General features: G+C 53.4%; 1 protein-coding gene across 1 annotated transcript in view; it reads right to left on the bottom strand.

Annotated features, from left to right (window-relative positions):
* DLGAP4 (DLG associated protein 4) overlaps nucleotides 1-24,148 on the bottom strand; it is a 141,322-nt gene that overhangs the window by 73,321 nt on the left and 43,853 nt on the right. The window contains exons 2-6 of the mRNA XM_046679211.1: nucleotides 13,085-14,156; nucleotides 9,992-10,233; nucleotides 7,498-7,612; nucleotides 4,861-4,911; nucleotides 1,257-1,497 (exon numbers count right to left, since the gene is read on the bottom strand). Of these exons, the coding sequence (XP_046535167.1) occupies nucleotides 1,257-1,497; nucleotides 4,861-4,911; nucleotides 7,498-7,612; nucleotides 9,992-10,233; nucleotides 13,085-14,083 (1,648 nt within the window). The 5' untranslated portion in view covers nucleotides 14,084-14,156. The remainder of the gene's footprint in view (nucleotides 1-1,256; nucleotides 1,498-4,860; nucleotides 4,912-7,497; nucleotides 7,613-9,991; nucleotides 10,234-13,084; nucleotides 14,157-24,148) is intronic.

Here is a 24,148-nt window from a genome sequence, read left to right as displayed (position 1 = left end):
GACCACCACACCCATTCCCCACTGCGGGCTTCCCAGCCCGAGCCATGCCCTAGCTGCAGGCGCAGGGGACTCAAGGTGGATGAGACCAAAGTTTTGAAATGAGACCAGACTGGACTCTTAATACTTGAAAGTGAAACTGTTGCTTAGGGTCTAAAAGTGACTGGAAAAGCTCGGGGATCTGCTCAGATACAAACCAGGGTTTGGAAGGCAATAGTGAAACAAAGTGGTTTCTTGCTCTGCCCCCTGCAAAGACCGGTTCACTCCATCAATGAGCTGGTTTCCTGTGTAGAGAATATCCATGGGACTCAGGCTCATTTATTTACCTCAAACACCAATTGAGCAATTGAAACAGCTGTCTCTCTTTCTACAACAATCCAACCCCAATTGCCTTTGATCGTCAGGAAGCTCAGAGTCAAGTGTGAGAACCAGTGATAACAGCCATCACCTGTCAGCTCCTACCACGTGCAAGGTCCTGCTTACACACTCTTATGCTCATTCTTATTTCATCTCCCCAAGAGCCCTCTGGGGTCTGGCTTATGCCTCAGTTTATCAATGGGGAAACTGAGATTCATGGAGGAGAACTAGCCAGCCAGAGTAAGCTCAAAGCTCTCTCTACCAAGCCAGAAATTGTCCTATGATTTTCCTTGGTCTTGATTTTCTTGATTTTCATGGCTTGCTCTGTGCAGGGTCCCCTTTATTCTCTGATCATGCATGGGTTATCTTCAGAGGGTTTAGAACAAGTATCAGGAGGGTTGTCCCTGACTGTGAATATGAGAGAAACCTGCAAACTCATCCTTTTGAGAAGGCTCAATGCAGATCCCATCCTCTCCCTGCAGGATCCCACCTCCCCAGAGGTTCGCTTACCTGAACTAATCAAAACACGGAGGTAGGGCTTCCGAAAGCCCTGCCCACCAGCGGGTGACTGCTCTGAGCCAGGACCTGGACAGTCATGGGCAACCGAGCATCTGCAAGCTGCAGCCTTCTCCAGTCCCCGCACCCCCACCACCAGTGGTGACGTCTGCCTCTGTGAGCCCCATTTGAGCTCCGGTTCTCTGGTTGGTGGGAAGTTCAGCCCCAAGACCTCATGCTTTTGCTCCTAACCGTCTCTTTAGTCTTGGCCAACCCACCACGGATTCTTCTGCAGCATTTCCAGCGGCTGGCCCACCAGGAATTGTCTCTGGGGTCCCCTCGCTAAATAAATAAATAAATAAAATTAATTAATTAAAATAAAGCCCTCTCCCCATCACAGTACTCACTTGGAAGTGTGCGACTGTTGCTGAGGCTGCCGGTGCTGGGCGGTGGGGAGAGGGACTGCAGGGAGACACTGTCCTCCTCCTGCGAGCAGCCCGCCTGGATGGCACGCAGGTAGCTGTGGCTGCGGGAGCGGAAGTAGCTGGGCAGGGGCAAGTCCAGCGCCTCTGCCGCGGCCGACTCAGCCTCGCTGCAGGCCGACTCACAGGCCGCCTCGTACTGGTCACTCAGATCTGCCTCCCGTACCTGTCCAGGCAAAGGCCGGTGTCAGGGGCCAGCTTTGCCCATCCTGGAGGGACGGGGAGCTTGGTGGTCAGCTCAGTTGCAGGGCTGGAGAGTCTGTGGGGCCTCCACTCAGCCCACCTTCCCCTCCCATCTCACTCAGGGTATAGGATGAGCAGATGGAGCCCTTAAGAAATATACAGCCCCTCTCAACCTCTCAGGGCCTCAATTTCCCCATCCCTACAACGGAGAAGAGATTATTAAGGATGGTTTCTAGGATACTAACTAGATTATATCTTGTGCATCCACACTGAGGGATTGATAGATTTTGAGGTCACATCTGAATTCAGTGGGAAAGAAGGGTATAATCAATTAGTAATGTCTGGCCTGAATGTTGGAATGGGTGGTGGCAATAGGTGTGCTAGATATTTACCATCTATGGCCCAATTCCTTCATTTTTACATGCAGAGAAACTGAGGGGAAGACACTTGCCAGGGGTACCCAGTGAGTAAGTGGCAAAACCAACACTCTAAATATATATTTAAGGAAGATTAATCTAGCCCTGGTGTAGTGAATGGATGTTGGGGAGGGATCCAGAATGGAGGCAGAGGCCAGAGATGAAGCTTATGTAATAGTCTGGTGAGAGAAGATAAAACGGGAATGAGGGTAGTGGCAGTGAGGATTGATTAGCAATGTCTGCCATCGGCAGTATGGAGAATGGCAGCACGTATGCTATTTGCCATCTCACATCTAGTTCAGCCTCATCGAGATGGCTTTTTTTTTTTAATCTTTTTTTTTTTTTCCTGCTTTATCTCCCCAACCCCGCCCTGTACACAGTTGTATATCCCACTTGCAGGTCCTTCTAGTTGTGGGACGTGGGATGCCACCTCAACGTGGCCTGACAAGCGGTGCCATGTCCGCGCCCAGGATCCGAACCCTGGGCCACCACAGCAGAGTGCGCGAACTTAACCACTCGGCCACGGAGCCGGCCCCAAGATGGCTTCTAACTGTCCCTCCAGAGATGACCATCCAAGATCCTGCAAATCTGCAGCTGGAGGTGTGAGCATAAAGGGCCTCACCATGCATACAAGGGTTCTAGAAGGTTCTATCTGACCCATGTCTCAGGCCGTGTTGGTAATTGGGAATCACAAAGTATATGCTGAGGAGTCAGCTGGCCAAAGATGGACACTGGGTGGACGTCCTGGGAAAGGCCTGGGCTAGATGGGAGGGGACAGAAATTGACTGAGCACCATGTGGAGGAAAAGATGGAGCTGGGCTTGGGGCCAGCTTTGCTCTGGACCCGGCTGTGTGACCTCATGCCATCACTACCCTCTGGGTGAGTGTTTCCTATTCTAAATGAAATAGAATGCCTGTTACTTGTCTGACACTGCATCAGGTCAAATGATTAGATGGGTCGTCACCCGATTTGGAGGGTATGTTTGGAAAGGTCTAGATCTGCACTGTCCAATACAGTAGCAACTAAACACGTGTGGCTATTTAGGTTTAAATTAATTAAAATTAAATAAAAGATTCAGTTCCTTAGTCACACTAGCCACGTTGCACTTGCTCACACTACCTTATTGGAGACTGTGGGTTACAGAACATTTCCATCATGGCAGAAAGTTCTACTGGGCACTGCTGATAAGTTAAAATGTAGGCCATGTTGCATACCCAAACTTCACTTGGAGGGGATATAAAAGAGATGGGTGTTTGTCCTCCCAAGCTGCAAGCTGAAGTATATTGGGAGGCCCTTGCGACTGCCCAGGGCAGTGAGGTCTTGCGTTGGGACTGCACAGTAACAGCACAGGTCTGGAACTAGATTGCCAGAGTTTCAATCCCGGGACAATCATTTCCTCGAAATATGAACGTGGGCAAGTCACTTAACTGCTCTGCGCCTTAGTTTTCCCATCTATAAAATGGGGGCTAATTATAGACCTGATATTTTGGTAAAAGATTGGCACCCGAGTTAACATCTGTTGCCTATCTTCCTTTTTTTCCCTTCTCCTCCCCGAGGCCCCCCAGTATGTAGTTGTGTATTCTAGCTGTAGGTCCTTCTGGCTCTGCCATGTGGGACGCCGCCTCAGCATGGCCTGACATGTGGTGCTAGGTCTGCACCCAGGATCCGAACTGGCGAAACCCTGGGCCACTTAAGCAGAGCATGCAAACTTAACCACTCAACCACTGGGCCAGCCCCTATGGACCTGATTTCATGGGACTGTTGTCAAGATTAAAGGTGATAATTCATATCATGTGCTTAGAATAGTGTCTGTGAGAGGAAGCACCTGGTAACCTGTACTTATTATTACAGGCAGCTCCATGGGGTGAGTGCAAGGATTTATAAATGTTGGTTAAGATGCTCCCAAGCTTGGGGGGGGGGGGGGGGGTTGGCCACCTGGTCAGTGCTGCTGGGAGGTGTATCATTGAGGACATACTGTGTGCAGAGAATTGCCCTGGAGGTTTTCTATATGAACATATCACACCTTACCTTGAGCCTGCTGAAGTTAGGGGAGGAAGAGGTCACCTGGCCCACTGTGGGCTCCCCAAAGTCCCTCTGGAATAATGTGTTCAAGAGCAACTATGACATGGGTGGAGGCACATAAGGCATCCACAGCTGGCATCAGTAAGTGTGGGGCCAGTCCTAGTTTTGCCCCTGGAGGATGAGTGGCCTTGGACAAGTCCCTGGCCCACTCCTGGCCACGATGAGAGGTTGAGCTCAGAGCACCTTTCCTGCCCCACTTTCTGTCTTGGTGCTGGGGCCTGGGAGGGAGGAGAGGGCCACTTCCTCGGCAGGATGGGTGTGAATGGGAGGGGGACACCCTTAAGGCAGCCAAACAGTGCCAGGACGGGCACCACCTCTTTTGTATACCAACTTTTGTAAAATTGAAAAGTCTCTGCACTCATTCCAACACCTCAATGTCCTTAAAGGTCTTGTTGGAGCCCAAGAAAGGGGAAAAGTCAGGGGATCAGGGGGCTTGGACCTGGAGGTCAATACCACCAGCCCCCAGCCCTCGACCTGTCCACATAAAAGTCTCCCCAGACCTTTCCCAGGCTTTGGGGGAGGTGAGGAGCGAGGGAGCCAGAAGACTCTCAGGGAATACCTCTCCTTCTCCTGGGGTTATTTCTTGTCCCATCGATAGATTCTAGCTCATTCTTTCCCATTTTTGAGAAGAGGAAACGGAGGCAGAGAGAAGTGAAGTGATAGGACCAGGGAGTGGGAGGTCAGGGCACCAACGTGAGCCACAGCTCCATCCTCACCAGAGGTGGCTTTCCTGGTGCTGGCTCTGCTTGTACCTGCCCGGGCTGGGGGCTAGGACCGCTCAATGCCAGGCCTAAGACCCAGCCCTGGACTCTGAGGTTGGGGTACAAGGGAATGGCAAACATACTGACCTGCTGCTCATGGCCAAACAACTGGGGGATCAGGGAGGCCTGTCCAAAAATCTGCAGGGAAGAGAGGGGGAGGGTTATGGGGAGACCAAGGCTGGGGCTGGAGCCGGGGAGGGGTGTTCAGGCTCGGCTGCAAGAGAGGTTGTGGTTGGCTCATCTAACCTCCTCCCCAGACTGGCTGGGGCCCAGGTGCTAGGAGGTCTCACTTGGCTTCCCCTAGGGATGGGAGGTTCACTCCTTCTGGGACTGGGCATTGCTGAGGACTTGTAATCTGCTGTTTACAAGTCTTCCTCTTGGTCTGGTCCCTGGGGCCATGGATGCCCTGTCTGCTGCCTCTCACCTGGGCAGGCAGCCCCCCAGGATCTACAGATGAGGGACAGAGCCCAGAGCTTTCTCTTCCCTGGTCAGGGCCTACACAGTCCAGTGCATGGTGGGAGGGGGCTCCTTCTGGTAGGAGTTGAGGTTTCAGAGACACAGCCAGAGCTGGCACATCTTTGACTTTGGGGTCATAGATGTAGCTCAGGTCATTCAAACTTGTGGGGGTGAGGGTTTGGGGGGTTAGAGGAGAGAGCTGGGGGTGGCCAGGGGGTAGAGGGAGAGACCTGCTGGGGTCCCCAGCCTGGCTGATTCCATGTGCCTTTTTGTGTGCCCAGAGGATAAAAGTGTCCCATGTGCTAGGAGCAGGCAGAGCATAGAGATGGGGTGTGTGAGAGAGACAGACAGACCCAGAGAGAAACATGGAGATGAGACACAATAGAGAGTCAGGGAAAAATGTGAACGAGGGGAGATAAAAACAGAAGGAGACGGATACAAACAGACGGGAAGACTGAGAGCTGACAGAACATGGGAGAGTGGGAGACAGAGGGAGGGAAGTTGTCCACTCAGCAAACACCTACATGCCCTGTGCCACATGCTGGGGACACTGTGGAGAACAAGACAGTAAGGTCCCTGCCTGCAGGGAGCTCCAAGTCTTAAGAGTGAGAGAGACGCCACGTAGATAAGCAAACAAATAATTCCAGATAGTGATAAGTACTGTCAGGAAAGTTAAGCAAAGAAAGGGGACAGCATCCTGGGAGGTTCCTTTAGACAATGACAGGGCAGGCTCCTCTGAGGAGGGGACATTTGACCCAAGACTGAACACAGAGAAGAGCCAGCTGTGCAAAGAGTCGAGAGAAGAGTGCTCCTGGGAAAGGGAACAGCAAATGCAGTGAGCCTGGGGCAGGAATAAGGTGTGTGAGGAGCAGAAAGGAGGCCACTGTGGCTGGAGCAGGGCGAGCGACAGAACAAGTCGGACGTCACGTCTGAGAAGGAGGCAGGGCCTCACAGGTCTGAGTAAGGACTCCAGCTTTCACTAAGGGTGAGGTGGGAGCCATGGGGGAGTCTGGAGCAGGGGCATGGCATGATCTGACTTCCATCTTTCACAAGCTCCCTCTGGTGGCTGAGAACAGTTCGGAAGCGGCAGGCATAGGGGCCAGGACAACCATTCAGGTGAGACTTGGCGAGACCTGGATAAGGCTGGCAGGGGCAGAGGGTCCCATGGCTGGGGCGCTCTACCCCTCCCCACATCTAAGGCCAGTCTCTTTGGGGTCTGGGAATGACAGTGCTGAGGGTGAGGGGCTGCAGAGGGCTTGGCCAGGCCAAGAATAATGGAGTGGTGAGGAGCTGGGACCCCAGAGCCTTCCAGTTCTAAGCAGTCCATTAACGCGGGCCACAGGGCTGCACAGTGGGACCCAGAGAGGAGGCTGAATCTGCACCTATCTCCACTCACTGTGCTACTACTGGCAGGTGTCTGCCCTCTCTGGGCCTCGTCTCCCCATCCACACCAGGGGGAAGCCCTCAAGCTTTTGCTGGTCTGCCCTTGCAAATCCTAAAGTACTGTGCACACAGCAGGGGCTGGGGTCCAGCGGTGGGGTCCCTGCCCAGCTTTGCCTCCTCCTCGCTGTGTGACCTCACCTATCTGAGCCTCAGTTTCCTCATCTGTGAAAAGGGGATATGGATACTAAGGCACCCTCTGGGGGTGGCTGTGAGGGTTCAAGGACCTGATGGCTGAGAGAATTAAAAGTGCAGCACAGTGTGCTTATCGCTGTTAGTGGCAGAGTTGTCTGGGCCCTGGATGTCCAAGTTTCCATGGAGCAGGTGGGACAGAGAGGTCCAGAGTGGACAAGCAACTTGCCTGACGTCACACAGCAAGATGACGATAATAACCGTAAAGGTAGCTACCCTTGGCTGAGCATATTATGGTCATTATCTCCCTGATTCCTCACAGCCCTTTGAAATAGGAATTGTCACCCTTCTGTGGTAAATCAGGAAACTGAGGCTCAGGGAGGGGGTGACTTGTCCTGGGTTCATATTGTCAGTGACAAGACTGGGAGTCAAAGCCAGGTCTCCCAGGTCTCCTCTTCTCAGGGCATCTGGATCTGCAGCAGCAGAGCAGCCTCTCTGCGTCTCCAGCCACAGGACAGTCAACGGGGCAGAGATACACACACAGGCAGCTTTGGGAACAACGACTGAACAGAAGCACAGTGCAGACATCTGGGGACCACTCAACAGGGGATGGGCCTGGACGTCTGACTGTCTTCTCTTGGGTAGGAGTCGGGGCTCTCCCAAGCCCACTGACCTTTTGGCTGCCTCTCCCCTCACCTGGCTGATGCAGCTGGAGTCGTTGAGGCTGTCGCTGACGGGGTTGTAGTCCTCCTCCCAGCTCGGACACTTGGAGGGCAGCAGCATGTCCACTGAATCCAGGCGGTCCAGACTCCTGGTGGTGGGGAGGAGCAGACAAGGCTCAGACCACCCATTGTTCAGCCTGGGAAACTGAGGCACAGAGGGGAAAAGACTGGCCAAAGTCATTCAGTGGCAGAGGGAAAAATGGGAGTCACTGCCAGCCCAGGTAGTGTCGGGGGTGATGAGCAAGGGGAGAGCTCCCAGCTTTTGAAGCCCTTGTGAATCTGGAGGGTGCAGGCCGCCCTCTCATGTCACATCCGCTGCTGCCGCCAGGTGGCAGCACAAGCTTGCTTTTGACTATCTCAAACCAGAGGCAGCTCACGCCAGCCCAATTCTACAGCCCCCTCCCTTGCAGATCTAGGGCAATTCCAGGGCTGGACAGAGGAGGTAGGTCAAGCCCAGAGCCCTGACCTCAGGCTAGGGCTGCCCAAAGGGCATCAGTTTCAACATCATGTCCAGGTGGCCTCCACCAGGCCTCAGAAGAGTCACCACTTCACCCTGGCTCTTCAATCCTTCTCATATCTACCTGACCCTGGGTCTCCTCCCACCACTGCTCTAAAGATAAGGTCCAAGAAGTCAACAGCTCAGGCCCTTGACACGGACAGGTTTGGACTGGAACCCAGCTTCCTCACCGGGTTACCCTGGGCAAGTCATCACCGATTGCTTAAGGCTCAGTCTCTTCACCAATAAAGTGGGGATGACACTGTGCCTGCCTGCTTGGGGTGTGATGAGGATTCAGTGACGCAGACTGAAGTGCAGGGGGGCAGGCACAGAGCCCACGGTGCAGCAAGTGCTGACAGATGGCGCCCATTCTGTTACTACTACTCTTATTGTTGACTCCCTCTCATTCAAGCCCTGTGTCCTGGTCCTGCCCACATTTCCACCTCAATGCCCCCTTCATAGAATTGTAGGATCTCAGGACCAGAAGGGTCTTAGAGATCATCCAACTCAGCCCCCTCACTTAAAGATGGGGAAACTGAGGCTCAGAGTGGGACAGACCTGGCACTGGCCAGCAGTGTCCTGAATTCCCAGGTGGAGGCCACTACTCTGCCTTCTTTCCCAGCCAGTGCGACTCTGGCTTCTCCAAGGGCACTGCCCCTGCCGCCCCCCAGGGCTACTGTCACCTGACCTGCTCTCTTCCCTCTGTCGCAGTCCCCCCAGGTTACCTCCAGCCTGAAGTCATGGCTCATGCCCCGAGTAGCTAAACACCTAGGACTAAGTTTTCCTTTAACTCTTCCAAAGCTTCATTTGTTTGTTTCTGAGTTGCCTATATTTCTTCTCCTCAGTGGACTTGGAATCCCCTCTACTAAGTTTCGCCTGTTTGGTACCTCATTCCCTAGACTTTCTGCAACTCTCCTCTCAGTCCTTTCTGTTCTAATCCCCACGCTGACTTCTCACCCCTCTCTCTGACAGTTTAATCGGTGCTTTCTGTGTGCAGGCATTTCATTCGTTCATACTTTCACTAACTCTTCCAAGTCGTAGAGCAACAGGACGGGGCGGGAACGGTGGGGTTCCAGCCAGGGATGGGACTGTCTGTTTCCTTTGACTTCTGGGTCCTCGCCCCTCCCCAGTCTTGGAGCTGACCACAGGGATCAATTACAGGGGCAAGGGCAGAGGGGGCTCTGGCCTTCTCTGGGCAGCGCTGGCACAAGTGGTGGGCTCACTAAGGGCAGGGTTCTCTGAACCTGAAGAAGAGGGTCCCCTGGGGCAGGTCCCCTGTGGGCATGGAGCTCACCTGGGGGTGTGGCTTCTGCAGGCAGCGTTTACCCCGGGCCAGTCTCTCTAGAGAGGCTCTCCTTACTGTTTACCAAAGGATGGGGCTCATCTGTGATCAGGACTTAACGGGGGGGGGGGGGGGGAATTATGGGGTGGCTCACCAAATGGCGGGGCTCTCTAGAGTCAACTCCTCAAAGTGAAGGGGCCAATCTAAGAACGAGGATCTCAGGGAGGAAGCTAACCTAGAGCCGGGTTCACCTAGGGAACCTGGATCATTGCGCGCGCCGGTTCACCTGTCTCTGAGACTAGAAGGCAGGATTCATCTGTGGGGTCGCACTCTCGCGGGCTGCGAGGTTCCCAGGGGCTCATACCTGGCAGGGGCTCACCTAGGAGGCAAGGCCTGCCTGTGGGCGGGGCTTGCGCGTGCGGAAAGAGGCTTTCCCAGGGAAAAGCTCAGGGAGGGCGGGGCTCACCGGAGGGGCGGGGCTCCCATGGGGCGGGACTCCCTTTAAGGGAGTGGTCCACTTAGGGAGCAGAACTCACAAGTGGTCAGGACTTCTGGTGGGCGGGGCTTCCAAGGGGCAGGACTCACTTGTGAGCAGAGACCTCCCAGGCAGGACTCGGACGTCCGACAGGCTTTCCCAGGGGCGGGGCCTGCCTGGGGGCGGGGCTCTAGGGGGCGGGGCTGCGCGTTCACCTGCGGGGGTTGCTCTGCTCTCCCAGCGACTGCTGCGTGGCCCTCAGGTAACTTTGGCGCCGAGCCGCCGTTTTGGGTGAAGGCTTGGGGCTGCCGCCGGACTCGTCGCTGTCCTCGTCGCCCATGGCCTTGATGTAGCTGCCGCTGCGCATGCGCCGGCACGGGATGGGGCCCTCGGCCGCGGCGTCCGCCTCGCGCGGGGACAGCAGCGCGGTGCTCCACTCGCCTCCGCCGCCAGGCACCTGGGAATGGGCGGACAGGCCTCAGCGAGGGGGGCGCGGGGGGCAGCGCACAGCCCAGCGCGCCGCCGGCCGCCCGTCCTCGGGCGCATCACCTGGGAAGTGAGCCGACGATGAGAACCCTCAGCTCGGGGCCCTGAGGCCCCCTCGCTCCCCACCTCGGAGAGTTCAGTCTTGTGCGCTGGGTATTGCCATTGAAGGCTTCCTGCAGTACGGCGGAGAGCTGGGCTAGGAAGGATACCTGGGTTCCAGAGCCGGCTCTGCCACTGCTTCACTGTGTGGCCTTAAGCAAGTCCCTGCCCCTCTCCAGCCACAGATTTCTCCCTGGATGCCAGGCTGGCTGTGCCCCAGCAAAACTGCCCAGGGCACATGAACGCAATGGCCTCCACTGTTGCTACCCTCCTGAACACTGTTGTGTTCCCTTCACTTCACCGTGCTATCTCAGAGGATGTCTTATGATCCCACTGCACAGAAGAGAGCCGTAGGCCTGAGAGAGGCCCCTAGACCTGGCACCAAGAGCCTGGCCCTAGGATTGGGGGGTGGGGGAGAAGGACCGTCAATGGACCCTAACGCATCAGTACGGGGCAGGGTCCTTGGGACCAGTCAACACTGCATATCTTACAGGTGGGTAAACTGAGGTACAGGGTACAGAGAGGCTTGAGAAGGTGACCTGGAAAAAAGGCTCAGTTTTCCCATCTGAACCTCAGGGACCCCACCGGTGGAAGTGGCTGTGATAAGGGCAAGTGAGGTCACAGCTGTGAAGGCAGCCCTGGTCCCCAGAGGTTACAGTGGCAAAAACCAACCAAGGGGACCTCTCCTGCCCTTCCAAGGCCAGGTTCTGCCAGCTGCCCCAGGGCAGCCGCACAGTCTTCTACACCCCTCATTCACCTGATACATACAATGGATGTTCACCTCATGATGAAAGAGTATGCACATCTCAGAACTCACACGCACCTCAGCCCGAGCACAGAGGGAACCCGCCTTGCCGTGGTCCCCTATCTCAGAGAGTAAGCATACCTTCCCATACGCCCATCCCACCAAGGATGCACGGCAGCAAACACTTTATCACATGCGTGACCCTCGATGTGTACACAGCATGAACGCAGAGCACACTCACACCCCTCCCCACGTACATACCAGCAACCACCACACTGCAGACACATCTCAACATGTCCCCAGTTCACTGTGTCCTTGCGTTAACACATACAGATTGCACACCCTCACTATGTCTACACACTTCACCACAGATGCCCGGTACACACAGGTCTCAGTGTACATAGCATACTCATTCTTCACCATGTGTACAGATGCACACTCCTGGTGTCACTACATCTGTACAGACACCACATCCTTCCAGGTGCCCACACTGCCAGAAGCTGATTCCTGGCTAAGGGAGGGTGTCTGTCTGGGACTCCCACCCCAGGAGCTCCCCTCAGTGTTCCCATAACCCTCCCGCCTAGCTAATTGCCCAGCCAGTCACGAGGGCCAGCACATTCTACCTTTCAAACAATTTGCTAGTCTCCTTACCTCTCCCTGTCCTTGAGAAGGTGGGCTTGTATATCCCTGCTCAAAACCTGTTGCTCCCCCAGATCCCACCCACCTACCTCCCATGACCCAGGCAGGCAGCACAAACCCCAGGGCCTGCAGGGCACCCTTTCATGGTGTTTCTGAAGCATTTTCACATGATCAGGCCAAACCACACCATTTGGAGAGGGAGCCAGGTCATACACCACCCTCTCTGATGTTTCTAAACTAAGCAAGTGGATAGACAGCCACAAAAGCTTTAAATATATTAAATACTGCCTAGATTTCATTTTCCTCCTATTGAAGAAAAAAAAAAGCCCCCTCCCACCCCTAGTCTCACTCTCTTTGGAATTGTATATAGAATGACAAGAACCCAGGGCTTTGTCAGACTTTGATGTTCATCTGTTTCAAAATGCATCGAATGTGGTCCCAAAGGCTGGCCAGGCCTATGCTGGCATAACCCCCATGACAAGGTGCTCACTACCTACAGAAGCAGCCCCTTCCATCTTGACATGAACTGAAATCTGTTTCCTGTAACTGCCACCCACAGCTTGGGCTCTGCCCCCAGGAACTACACCCAGTTCACAGCCACTCACCCTGCCCTTGAGAGCCCCAAGGGCTGTGTAGCAGCAGAGATGTCTCTGAGCTTTCTGCCCCTTTCCAGGAGTGTGGCCTTGGTGCATAATAAGTGCCTCAATAAACGTTAGCATCTGAAAGAAGAAAGCTAGTCCCTCAAGCTGAGTTAGGGCCTCTGGGCTCCTGCAGCCCTCCCTGCTGGTCTCCATCCCACTCCGCTCACACTGACATGACTGTCTGTTCATGCATCTTTCTCTCCTAGCATCTTGATAATTGGGGCTATGTCGTATTTATTTCTAGCTCTGTTCACTTAAGTGTCCATCTGTTCATCTGGCCCCTCCTCTCTCATATTTCCTGAGCACTTCCTCTGTGCCAGACCAAGTCCCAGACCTTGGGGACACACAGCTGCATCAGATGTGATCCTTGTCCTCAAGAAGCCCCTGGTGTGGTGGGCTCCAGAGGCCAGCAGTTAGAATGCCATGCAATTGGTCCTGGGGTGGGGAGGGGATGGTACAGCTTCCAGATTTCTAAAGGGCAGGGACATGTTTTAGTTCTGACTCAGGCCTAGGTTCAGAAAGGAACTAATCAATGTCTGTGAGAGCATGACCAGTAGAAGAAATACCCCTATTGGCAGGTACCACCAGATACCCATTACACAGGTGAGCTTCCAAGTGAATCTGTGGTACAGGTGGGCTTCAAAACCGGGGCCTTCCCCACAGTCCTCACCCCACCCCTGACCCTGGCAGGGACCCACCTGCAGGTAATGGTAGGCTAGACCCTGGTGGCAGGATTTGGACTTTAGCAGGCTCTTATCCAAGGTGGCTGAGGTCTTCTGGCAGACCTCATGGGCGTGGCTGAGGGTCAGAGTGGACCAGGAGCCCCGCTTGACATAATTGGTGTCAGTGCCCACCCCAATGCTGGGGCAGGCGGCCGGGGGTGCGGGCGGGGCTGGCGGGGTACTCAGCTCGGTGGTGTTGTTTTTGGCGGCTTTGAGCATGTGCCCGCTGATGGTGTTGTAGGCGTGCATGAAGTACCGCGGCTGGCTGCGCTCCGCCTGTCGGCCTAGTGTCATCAGCCCGGAGGCTGGGCCACTGCTGCGAAAGGCACCACTCTCACCGTCCAAGTTGTCATCGGAGCTCCACCAGCCCGAGATGTTAGAGCGGCTGCGCCGTTTGGGCTCCCCAGCCTTGGCCCGCTCCTTGCTCTTGGCCCTCCGGCCCTTGCCGTCCTCCATGCCACCTTTCTTGCTGCCATTGCCACCGACCTTGCCTGCCGTGCCCTCCAGTGAGGGTGCCTTGGTGAAGAAGAGCCGCTGGACTGAATGGACCAGGTGGCGGATGCGCCCAGGACTCTCGCCACGGGCCTTGGCCTCACCGCGGGGGAACTGGAGTGTGCTGAAGCCATCGCGGTGGATGGGCAGCTGCTTCTCAAACTGGTCCAAGAGGTTGGCAGGCAGCCGGTTGATCTTGGTGGCCTGGGCATGGCTGGGGAAGGGGCTCTCCTCTGGCACCTCGAAGTGGGAGTTATAGTGGATTCGGGGGAAGGTGCTGCTTGGCGGCGGCAGCTGGTTGTTGAGTGGGAAGAGACCATCCCCCGGCAGAGCGTTCTGCCCAGGGAAGCGAGCCTCGCGGGCAAAGGCCTCCGTGGGCGATAGCAGGTAGGGGTTGCGGTCAGGTCCTGCGAACAGGGGCTCGTGTGGTGGGTCCAGGCTGTCGGAGAGGTGGCGGGGGCGGCTGTCACCGAGGCCTTTCATGATCCCGGCCCTGGGGGCGGGGGCCGTCGCCCTAGTGGGGCGCCCGGGTCGCTTCTCCCGGGCAGCAACTATCCTGGGGAGAGAAGACAGAGAGGGGTAAGCTGGATTTGGAGGGGACAGGATGCCGGGAAGGTCAGCCAGACCCCCATAGGTCTCAGGGTTGGGAGGATTTCTCAAGACTCTTGGCCTGCCCTTAACATTGTGAGGCCGAGGATGAGAGTACAAATGGAGGCCCACATCCTATACAGATAAATAAAAGTTACAACTCAGGCTAGCAAACTGTTAAACAAAGCATGTTCTACTCTCCTACCTTGATGAGCATTATCTTCATAATAACCTGCAATGCCAGGTGCAGACTCAGACTTCTTGGTCTCCGAATTCTCTGGTGGAATGTTTTTGGGGGAGCCGCCTGCCCTCCACTTTCCTCTCATCTCTGACTCTGTCCCTCACCATAAGGAGCCGCACACACACATGCACTCCAGCCTACACGTCCAAGCTCATGCCCCATGCCTCCAAAATAGCCACTCTTTGGGCCTGGGGATGGTCCCACTGGCAGTGTAGGCCACCCAAGGGAAGACCCACCCTGGCTCAGGAAGCAGGCCTGGGGTCATTTGGGTAGGGGATTCCAGGGGCCGCAGTATCCAGAGTGTGGTCTAAAGCAGGGATGTAAGCTCTGGTGATGTGTCCTCTTGGCCCCTGAACACTCCTCATGGGGAAGGACCTGGTCAAAAGAAGGACAGAGAGGCCTTCTGAGGGGTAGGGCCCGGGGAGGGCCCCTCCTACCCAGGTCCGAGGGCAGTACTGTCCAACTCTTTATCTTAGCAGAAGAATCCATACATCAAATATAAACCCTCTGTAAAAACCTGCTCTGTCCTCAACAGAAGTCTACCGAGTGTGACCTCTGGGCTAGGCGCTGGGGACTGCAGACATGAGAGATGCCAACGAGCCCCTTAGCTCATCATTTCCAACTGGGATGAATCAGTGATGGCCAGCCTGGAACAGAGTTCTTGGCAATTCAATAACAGGAGCACATCCTCAGGACTGGGTGGACGGGGCAAGACCTCAGGGGAGGATGGCATCTAGGTGGAACCACTGGGCCTCCATTTCTCTACCTGCAAATTGGACAGTTAAGACTAGTTGGGTCTTCCAGCCAGAACCGTCCTGGAAATACCAGTCTCAAACTTGGGCAAGTCTTTTCCCTTTCCAGGCCTCAGTCCTCCCATCTGTACCACAGAGCAGAAGAGAGGTCAGCAAGGTTTCTAAGCCCTGGACCCCACCAGCCCTGCTTGGAGGGGTCCCAAGGCTTGGTCTGGCCTGTGTGCCTGGCGTGATGAGGATCTGTGAAGAGTCAGTGTGGCTGAAACAGAGCAAGTGAGAGTGAGTGCAATGAGGGGAGGGCTCTCAGAGGGGCTGGGGTAGGTCAGAGTGGACAGGCTCCAGCTGAAGCCCAGTGCGGTACACAGAATGATGGCTCCAAAGATGCCCATGTCCTAATCCTCAGAACCTGTGATTAAGTTACTTTACATATTAATAGAGATTTTGCAGATTTAATTAAGGGTCTTGAGATGGGGAGATAATCCTGGATTATCTGGAGGGGTACAACCTGATTACATGGGTCCTTATAAGAGGGAAGAGTCAGAGAAGGAGATGCGCCAACGGAAGCAGAGGTCAGAGTGATGCAGGGTCATGAGCCAAGGAATGTGGGCAGCCGTTAGAAGCTGGAAGAGGCGAGGAGCTAAAGCCTCCAGGAGGAACGCAGCCCTTCACCCACTGTAGACTCTGACCTCCAGAACTGCAAGATAATAAATCTGTGTTGTTTTAAGCCACTAAGTTTGTGGTAATTTGTTACAGTAGCGATAGTAAAACTAACACACCTAACATGGGTTTGGGTGGCGGAGACTCCCTCCCACCCCTCAGAGCAGCTCTTAAGGCAAATCCCAGACCCCACCGAACCCTGCGTGATAAAGCTGGCCTAGGTGAAACTCCCATCTTAGAGACGGGGAAACTGAGGCCCTCAGAGGGGAAGAACTTCCCCAAGGTCACAGCGTGGGTCCAGCGGCTGAGGCAGGACTGGGACCCACAACTCTCCTTACTCCTCTGCATAGCTGCCTTGCAACGGTCACCCCAAGCTGGCTGGCCCCGAGACCCTCCGGAATCTGAGAACGATTCCTTGGACCTAGGCATTTTCATGACGAGTAGTGCTCTAAGCCTTCCCAAGCCCTGAGACTTCTGCAGAGCCCACCTGGCTCAACTCCCCCTTCTCTGCCAGAGACTCTCCTTGCCTCTGAGGGCCCCACTCCTGGAGACCAGAGCACTTTAGTGATGGAAGGATCTCTGCTTCCACCGGGCAGCTTGGCAGAGCATTTATCCCCAGCCTGGAGAGGAAGTAGGCTGACTGACATCTTCATCTGCATTACACCATATCCTCACAACAGTCACATGAGGTGGGGGACCACTGTCTCCATTTTACAGATGGGGAAACTGAGGCTGGGAAAGCCAGTTCTAGCTAAAGTGAAACGGTAACTCAGACTTCAGCCACCCCATCAGCGTCCCAGACAGTCAAGGGTCCCCCTCCTCTCCAGCCAGCAGCAGCTGTCTCTGGGCAAACCTTTTCTTGAAGGCAATTCCAGGCAAAACCACCCCCATATCCCTCCTGCTCCCAGGCCTTTCTTGGCCTCCTCACATCCCCTTAGGGCCAGAGTGATCCCTGGGCTCAGGGGCCAGCCTCCTCAGCTCTCCAGCTGGAGAACTGAGTGTGCGGCAATATGTTCTTGATGCCCACTCAAGTTAGGCTGATGATACTGAAAACTGAAAATGCTGTTTGCAAACAGCCCCGCGGGCTCGCTGGCTTGCTGGCTCAGGAGGGGCCTGACTCCCTAGAAATGGGGGAGATGGAGAGGGCTGGTGACAGGGAGTAGAAGATAGCTGCAGAGCCCTGCCCCAGAAGTGCATGCTACACTCAGTTCTCCCAGCCCAGGGCACCTTCTCCAGCCCTCCCAGAGAGAAGCTGGCTTCAATTTCATATCACAGGCACTCCTGAGCTCAGGAATCCAGAGGTGCCCCAGGGGAAGGTGTGAGCCTGGGTCCATGGCCGCCTCCCTGAGCCTCAGACTGTGCATCTGCCAAATGGGGCCAGGAGGAGCAGGTGAAGGAAGATGTGGGAAGGGTTGGGTGAATTGTGAAGTGCTGGCATATGCTCCTTCCCCTGAGTCCTGGTGGTTTTGACTGATGAGGCCCCTTGCCTAGAATGTGGGAGGAGGAGTTAGACAGGTCTTGAAGGTGCTTTTGGGATTATAAGAGGGAGAGTGGGGGCTACCAGCCTCAGGGAGACCTCCAGAGACCAGCTAGACACTTCAATAACCACAAGTGAGCTCCCAACTACCTTCCTTTCTGTGATTGGGCCCTCATTGTTAAAACATCTCTTCTTCTGACTTCTGGGGACCTGCATGTCTGTCCTTCTACCCCACCTTAATTGCTGGTGCATTCCAGGGCTCTAGACAGGCCCATAGTGTCCCCATATCAGTAAAATGCTTCAATGTCACCCAGTGGGGACTCAAGCCAGACACCTGGGCATCTCCTTGAATTCTTTCCTCTCTTGACCCTCCCTGTCCTTCCCCTCCTGTAACCCCACTGTGCCTGGAAAATGATTCTGCCTGAGTCTCAGTTCCTGTGGCCTACAGGGAGCCAGCTCTATCCCAGAACCCCAGGGGTGGACACATGACCCAGGCTTAGCCAATCAGAGCCTTGCATCCCTGAGTACTGATTGGCTGAGAGATGGAAACAGAATCATCTCTAGCCAATGAGAGTTGGCCCTGGGATTATGGCTGAACTCTAGGGAAAGAGGCATCCTCCTTCTGTTAGGGCTGCTGTGCTTGGCAGAGTGTCAGCCTGGAGTCTTTCAGCAAGATCTTGCCCGACATTTCAGATACAAGAGTCAAGAGACTTTTTGCTTAAATCTGAGTTGAGTTTCTGTGTCTTTCAACAACAATCTGACTGATGCTGGCCCCACATGTGGTAGGTCACTACAGCAGTGGTTGTGGGTGCCCGGCCCATCTCCTGTGGCCTCATCACTGTCGTATTCAACAGGCTGACTTCCAACTGTCAGCATCTGCCTCCCTGCAGGGGGGTTGGGGGAGCCTGCTCTGCTCACACGTGGCTGGCAAGAACTGCCAGAGAGTTAACGACCCTCTGATCCGGCTGCAGCTCGCAACCAGTGACTGTTGGGGAGCTGGTGGGACAACTGAGGAATGGGTTCTACACTGACTCCTGGAGCTGCCCGAGGGGGCTGAGCTCCAGTTGCCTGCAGTAGTCACTTGCTTGATAATAATGCTCCCTTCACTGGCTGCCTCCCCTCCCCCCATACACTGAACTGCCTGTTCCCAGATGAAGTACTTGCACTTGAATCTTTGTCTTGGGCGTGCTTTTGGGGAACCCCAACTGTGACAGTCGCTGAGTCACAGAGATGCTACCTCAGTTATGTTTCCTGGTGCCATCCCCTCTCAGTGTTCTCTACCTGTGTCACTCCCACCCTACACCTGGACAACCGTATCAGCCTCCTCCCTGGTCCCTCTGTGTCCACTCTAAGACCCTTACAATTCAGGTTCCAAACTGTGGCTGGAGTGATATCTCTAAAATGACAAAGCAACAGTGTTCTTCCCCTTCAGTGGCTCTTAGGACAAATACTCAACTCCTTAGCCTGGCATTCAAGGCCACTGGAGAGCTAGAATCTGCAAGCCTCTAACCCTTGGCTCCAGCCACATGGCCTGCTGTATCCAAAGAAACTCTGAGACAAAGAGTGTCAGCCCGGGGAAGGGATGGCATAAGGTCTCATGGCAAGGCCACTCCAGGCCTGGAAGCCAGTCTCTTGACGCTTAACCCAGACCTCTGTCCACTGGCCCTCCTGAAATGGAGGGTCTGCGAAGGAAGAAGACAGTGTTGGGGCTGCACTGCCAGCCGAGGAGCAGAGGATGAGGAGGGTGGAACACATGAGGTGCCTCAACAAAGAGTGCAGTCCAGAAGGCTCAGCGTGGTCTAGTTTCTGCCAGCTTCTCCAGCCTCATTCCCATCCCCCATCTCCCCCCCTGCCAATCAAACTCATTGCCCTGCTGGATTTTCTTCATCGTTCTCATTGCTTTTGGAAACTCTCACATGTTACTTGCTTGCTAGTTTATTGTCCATTGTTCCCTGGGTCTTTGCTGTCCAATGTGGTAGCCACTAGCCACATGTGGCTACAGAGCACTTGAAATGCACATAGTGCAACTGAGGGACTGAATTTTTAATTTTAATTAGTTGTAATTATCTTAACTTTAAATAGTCACATGTGGCAAGCGGATACCATATTGGACAGCACAGTTTTAGAACTTCAAACCTCCTGCTCTCACCCCCTTCTAGGGTCCAGGAGATTCTCTTCCCTCTAACACCTTGTCCACCTTTTTGAGTTGGAAGCTTACCTCATTTCTGACTTTCTTATATTCTAATAAATACGTCATTGGAAAGGCTATACATTTCCCCTTGAGTACCTATTTGGCTGTACCTCATAGATTTTCTTTTCCCATAGGTATTTTTCCTCCCTTTAAAAAAAACTGAGGTGAAATTAACGTAACATAATATTAATTATTTTAAAGTGTACGATTCAGTGACATTTAGTACATTCACAGTGTTGTGTACCTGCTGGTTCCAAAATATTTTCTTAACCCCAACAGAAAACCCTGTACCCAATCAGTCACTCCCCGTTCCTTCCTCCTCCCAGCCCCTGGCAACCACCGGTCTGCTTTCTGTCTTTATGAATTGACCTATTCCCATGGGTTTTATTTTTATTGTGGTAAAATATATATAACATAAAATTTGCCATTCTAACCATTTTTAAGTGTAGAGTTCAGTGGCATTACTTACATTCACAATGTTCTGCAACCACCACGATTATCACCAAAACTTTTTCATCAACCCAAACAAAATTAAGCAATAACTCCTTATTTTCCTCCTTTCCCCAGCCCCTGGTAATTTTGAATCTACTTTCTGTTTCTATGAATTTGCCTCGTCTAGATATTTCATATAAGTGGAATTGTACAACATTTGTCCTTTTGTATCTGGTTTATTTCACTTAGCATAATGTTTTCAAGGTTCATCCATGTTGTAGCCTGTGTCAGAACTTCATTCTTTTTTATGGCCGAATAATATTCCATTGTACATATATACCGCATTTTGTCCATTCATCTATTGATGGGCATTTGGGCTGTTTCCACCTTTTGGCTATAATGAATAATGCTGCAGTGAACACTGAGTACAAGTATCTGTTTGAGTCCCTGCTTTCAATTCTTTTGAATATATACCAAAGAGTGAAATTTCTAAGTCATGGTAATTCTCTTTAACTTTTTGAAGAACTACCAAACTGTTTTCCACAGGGGCCATACCATTTTCCATTCCCACCAGCAATGTATGGTTCCAATTTCTCCACGTTTTCATCAACACTTATTTTCCTTCTTAAAAAATTACAGCCATCCTAGTAGTCATGAACTGGCATCTCATTGTGGTTTTGACTTGCATTTCCCTGATGACTAATGATGTTGAGCATCTTTTCGTGTGCTTATTGGCCATTTGTATATCTTCTTTGGCGTAATGTCTATTTTGGTTCTTTGTTCATTTTTTTAATTGAGTGATTTGTCATTTTGGTTGCTGAGTTTTAGGAGTTCTTTATATATTCCAGATATTAAACCCTTATCAGATATATGATTTGCAAATATTTTCTCCCATTCTGAGCCTATAGGTTTTTAATAGGTAATGTCTTTCAACTGTTCCTGGTCTGGCTACTCACTCTTTCCCTCTTCATTTGCACTGAGGGCCTCCCTTCCCCTCAGAATCCCCTGGCCTGTCAGTTCCACAAAGAACACGAGTCTATGTTCCCATAACCTCCTTGTGAGCAAGGGCTGGTTCTTCTCATCTTGGGGGCAGAGGAATGAGAAAGGATCTGGAGATGGACATGTAGAGGATGCTGTAGGACAAGCAGTGGTGGCCACGTAGGTCCCCCTTTCAAGACTGAGGAACTCACATCTCCAGTTGCCAAGAGCACTGGCTGCTGAGAGTTCACAGCTGGGCACCTGCTAGGACTTGCTCTCAGCCAAAGGGAGATGACGCATCCACGGTTACACTCCCTCCCCAGCGGCAGGCTCCGTCCAGTAATTGGTTGATGTGGGGGCACTAAGGCCTGGCCCTCTTGTCCAATTCAGAACAACTCTAAAGGGCCATCCCAGCCTCAGAGCTCCCCATGGGATTAGCTGAGGCCTTTGCTGTAACTGCATCTCTGGTCACCTCCTCCCTCTCCCCAGGCCTGCGCCCCTCACCTGTCACAGATGTTCCCAAGCAAACCTCAAAGTCGGTTTCCTGGGGAACCTGACCCTGAGACAGGACAGAACTGGGTTCTACTTCTTTCCCTCCTTACCACAGGTCATTTGGCGATTTAATTACTCCTCTTCAGCCTCAGTTTCCTCTTCTTAACACAAAGATGAGGATCCTTCCTTTTGACTTTATGACGAGGATGAATTGCGATGTCATATAGAAAGCCTCTGGCACTTAGGTGCTCTATAAATATCAATTATACTCCCCTCCTCACCTCACCGTGATTCTCGGGGACAGGCCAAGGCTCCTAAGTGTAGGGATGCTGCAAAGGATGGTAGAAAGTGCACACAGCTGGACCTAGGTTCAAAGCCTGGCTCTGCCCTTTTCTTGCTGTGACCTCGGACTGGTCCCTCTCTCTGGGTCCCAGTTTTCGTCTCTAGGCAGTAGGAGATTTGAGGCAGGGTGCTCTGGGCATCTGGTCACATTGATTCCCTCTGAGCTCTCTTATCATGGTTCCTGGGACACTAAATGCCAGCCCCTCAACCACCCAGCAGCCAGGGGTAGCAGGAGCCTCACCTTGGGGAGGTCTTAAAATAGGCAGGCCTTGGCCTCGCGGGGGAGCAGCTGGCTGCCTCGAGCTGCTTTGTCTCTGAGCTATACTTAGGCCCATCCGGGTGCCCATAATTACCTCTCATTAATATAAGCCTCATTGCCCTCACGGAAACATGGAGGAACCAGCAGAGCTGCTGCCTCCCCAGGAGCCCTCCCTGCTCCGTGGTGCCTCTGTGTCTGCAGCCGCTGCCACCATCTGCACAGAGTGGGGACTCCTTGCCCTGTCCCAGCTCATCCTGGAGCCAGAGTTGGCCTGTGAGCATGGGAGAGCTAATTAGGGACAAGGCCAGGAACAGAACTCAGCATGCCGCTTCTCGAAGCACAACTCATCTGATCACTTCATTTCCCTAATCTAGAACTTTCTGTGGATCCCCGGCTCAAACTCCTTCCAAGACCCTCACTGATCTAACCCCAAACCCTGTTTCAGACATTACCAAGCCCATTTCCCTTCTTCACAGCCCTTCCCTTTAACCAGCCCAGATCCCTTACTGTTTCCTACTTATATCTTCTGTATTTGGTGCTGCCAGAAAGGCTGGCTTTGTCTAAGGTTACATTAACAGAGATAGAGAGTCTAAATGAAAAGAAGGGATAGTCCTATTCAAAGCTGAGCCCTTTTGTTAAGAGAGAGACAGACAACTAAAGTGGGGTGTGGGAGCGTGAGTTGAGTGATGAAAGGCTGAAAATGATGTAGGTGGAATGGCCAAACATTCCGGGGATGTTCACAGCAGTCCATGGAGGACACAGCCACTGCCGTAGGCCTCTGAAGGGATGATGTGTGGAAAGGGAAGGTGGGGTCTATGTGGCCTCCAGGACCTTGGTGCTGCCTGGGGTAGGGATGAGGTATAGAGAGGCAGGCTGTGTTATACTGCGACTTCACCTCTGGGTACTCCTCCCATTCTCCTCCGACATCTCTGGCCATACCTGCTCCATCTCTTGATAGCTTCTCCTCCACTGACCTCTCAACGCTAGAGGAACTGGGTGCTCTTTGCTTCTCTTTCCTGCTGATCTCATCCAGACTCATGGCTTTAAATACCACTTACATCTGACAACTCCTCAAGTGACATCTTCCACCCAATCTCTCTCTCAAACACCAGACTCATATCTCTAACTGCCTCCTGACATCTCGCCCCGGATGTCTGACAGGTCCAAAATCAAATGTCTGATCTCCCGCCCAGCCCGACCTATTCCTCCCACAGTCTGCCCCAATTCAGCACTGTCGTCCTCCTGCTCACTCGGGTCAGAAACCCTGGGATCATCCTTGACTCCTCTTTCTTTCACCCCCCCACCCCACATCCCATTCAACAGCAAATCCTTCAAGAACAACTCCACCTTCAAGATATTCCAGGATCCCACTACTTCTCACCACCTCCACAGCCCTGCCTGGGACCAGGGCCCCGTCGTCTCTCACCCAGATGACAAGACTCCCATGGCCTTTAGACTAAAAGCCAATCTTCTTATCCTTCTTCCTTCTTCTTGCTTCCCAACCTCATTTCCTGCCCCTGCTCCCCTGGGCTTCCATTCTGTTCCCTGAACACGGATCGTTAACACCCGTCTCGGGGCTTCTGCCCTGACTAGTGCGCGTGTCTGAAATGCTCTGTCCTCTCTGACCACATGACCACGCCTTCCTTCACTCAGGTCTCGGCGCACAGGCTACTTCCACAGATAGGCCAGGCTGACCACCGTCCAGAGCAGCCCCTCCTCTGGCAGCCCTCTTTGCTGTATCATCTGGATTTATGTCCGACAGGGCCTGGAACAGCAGGGACAGGGTCTGTGTTTGTCACTGCTGTGACACTAGCACCCAGCACAGGGCTTGGACGCCCCAGAGGCTCATCAAGCTTTTGCTCAGTTGAAGAGTGGTGGAAGGCCTTGGGGGATGCCTGGAAATGCTGAAGAAGGTGAGGCAGCCACAGGGTGGTGAGTTTTTAGCTCAAGCTAACCAGTGCAATCCTTTATCGAGTGCTTACTGTATCCCAGGTGCTTCCCATACGTGAACTCGCTGAAGCCTCAGTGCGGCCCTTCCTGGTGAGGATGATGAGTCCACTGTGGCAGTCAGCCTCCAACATGCACCCCAGTGAGACCCATCTCCTGCTGTTCATGCTCTTGTGTATGCCCCCTCCCCTC

This window comes from Equus quagga, chromosome 12 (assembly GCF_021613505.1).
Source record: "Equus quagga isolate Etosha38 chromosome 12, UCLA_HA_Equagga_1.0, whole genome shotgun sequence".
Taxonomy (NCBI): domain Eukaryota; kingdom Metazoa; phylum Chordata; class Mammalia; order Perissodactyla; family Equidae; genus Equus; species Equus quagga.
The sequence above is the reverse complement of the archived record's forward strand: the minus strand, read 5'-3'. Positions and strand labels throughout refer to the sequence as shown.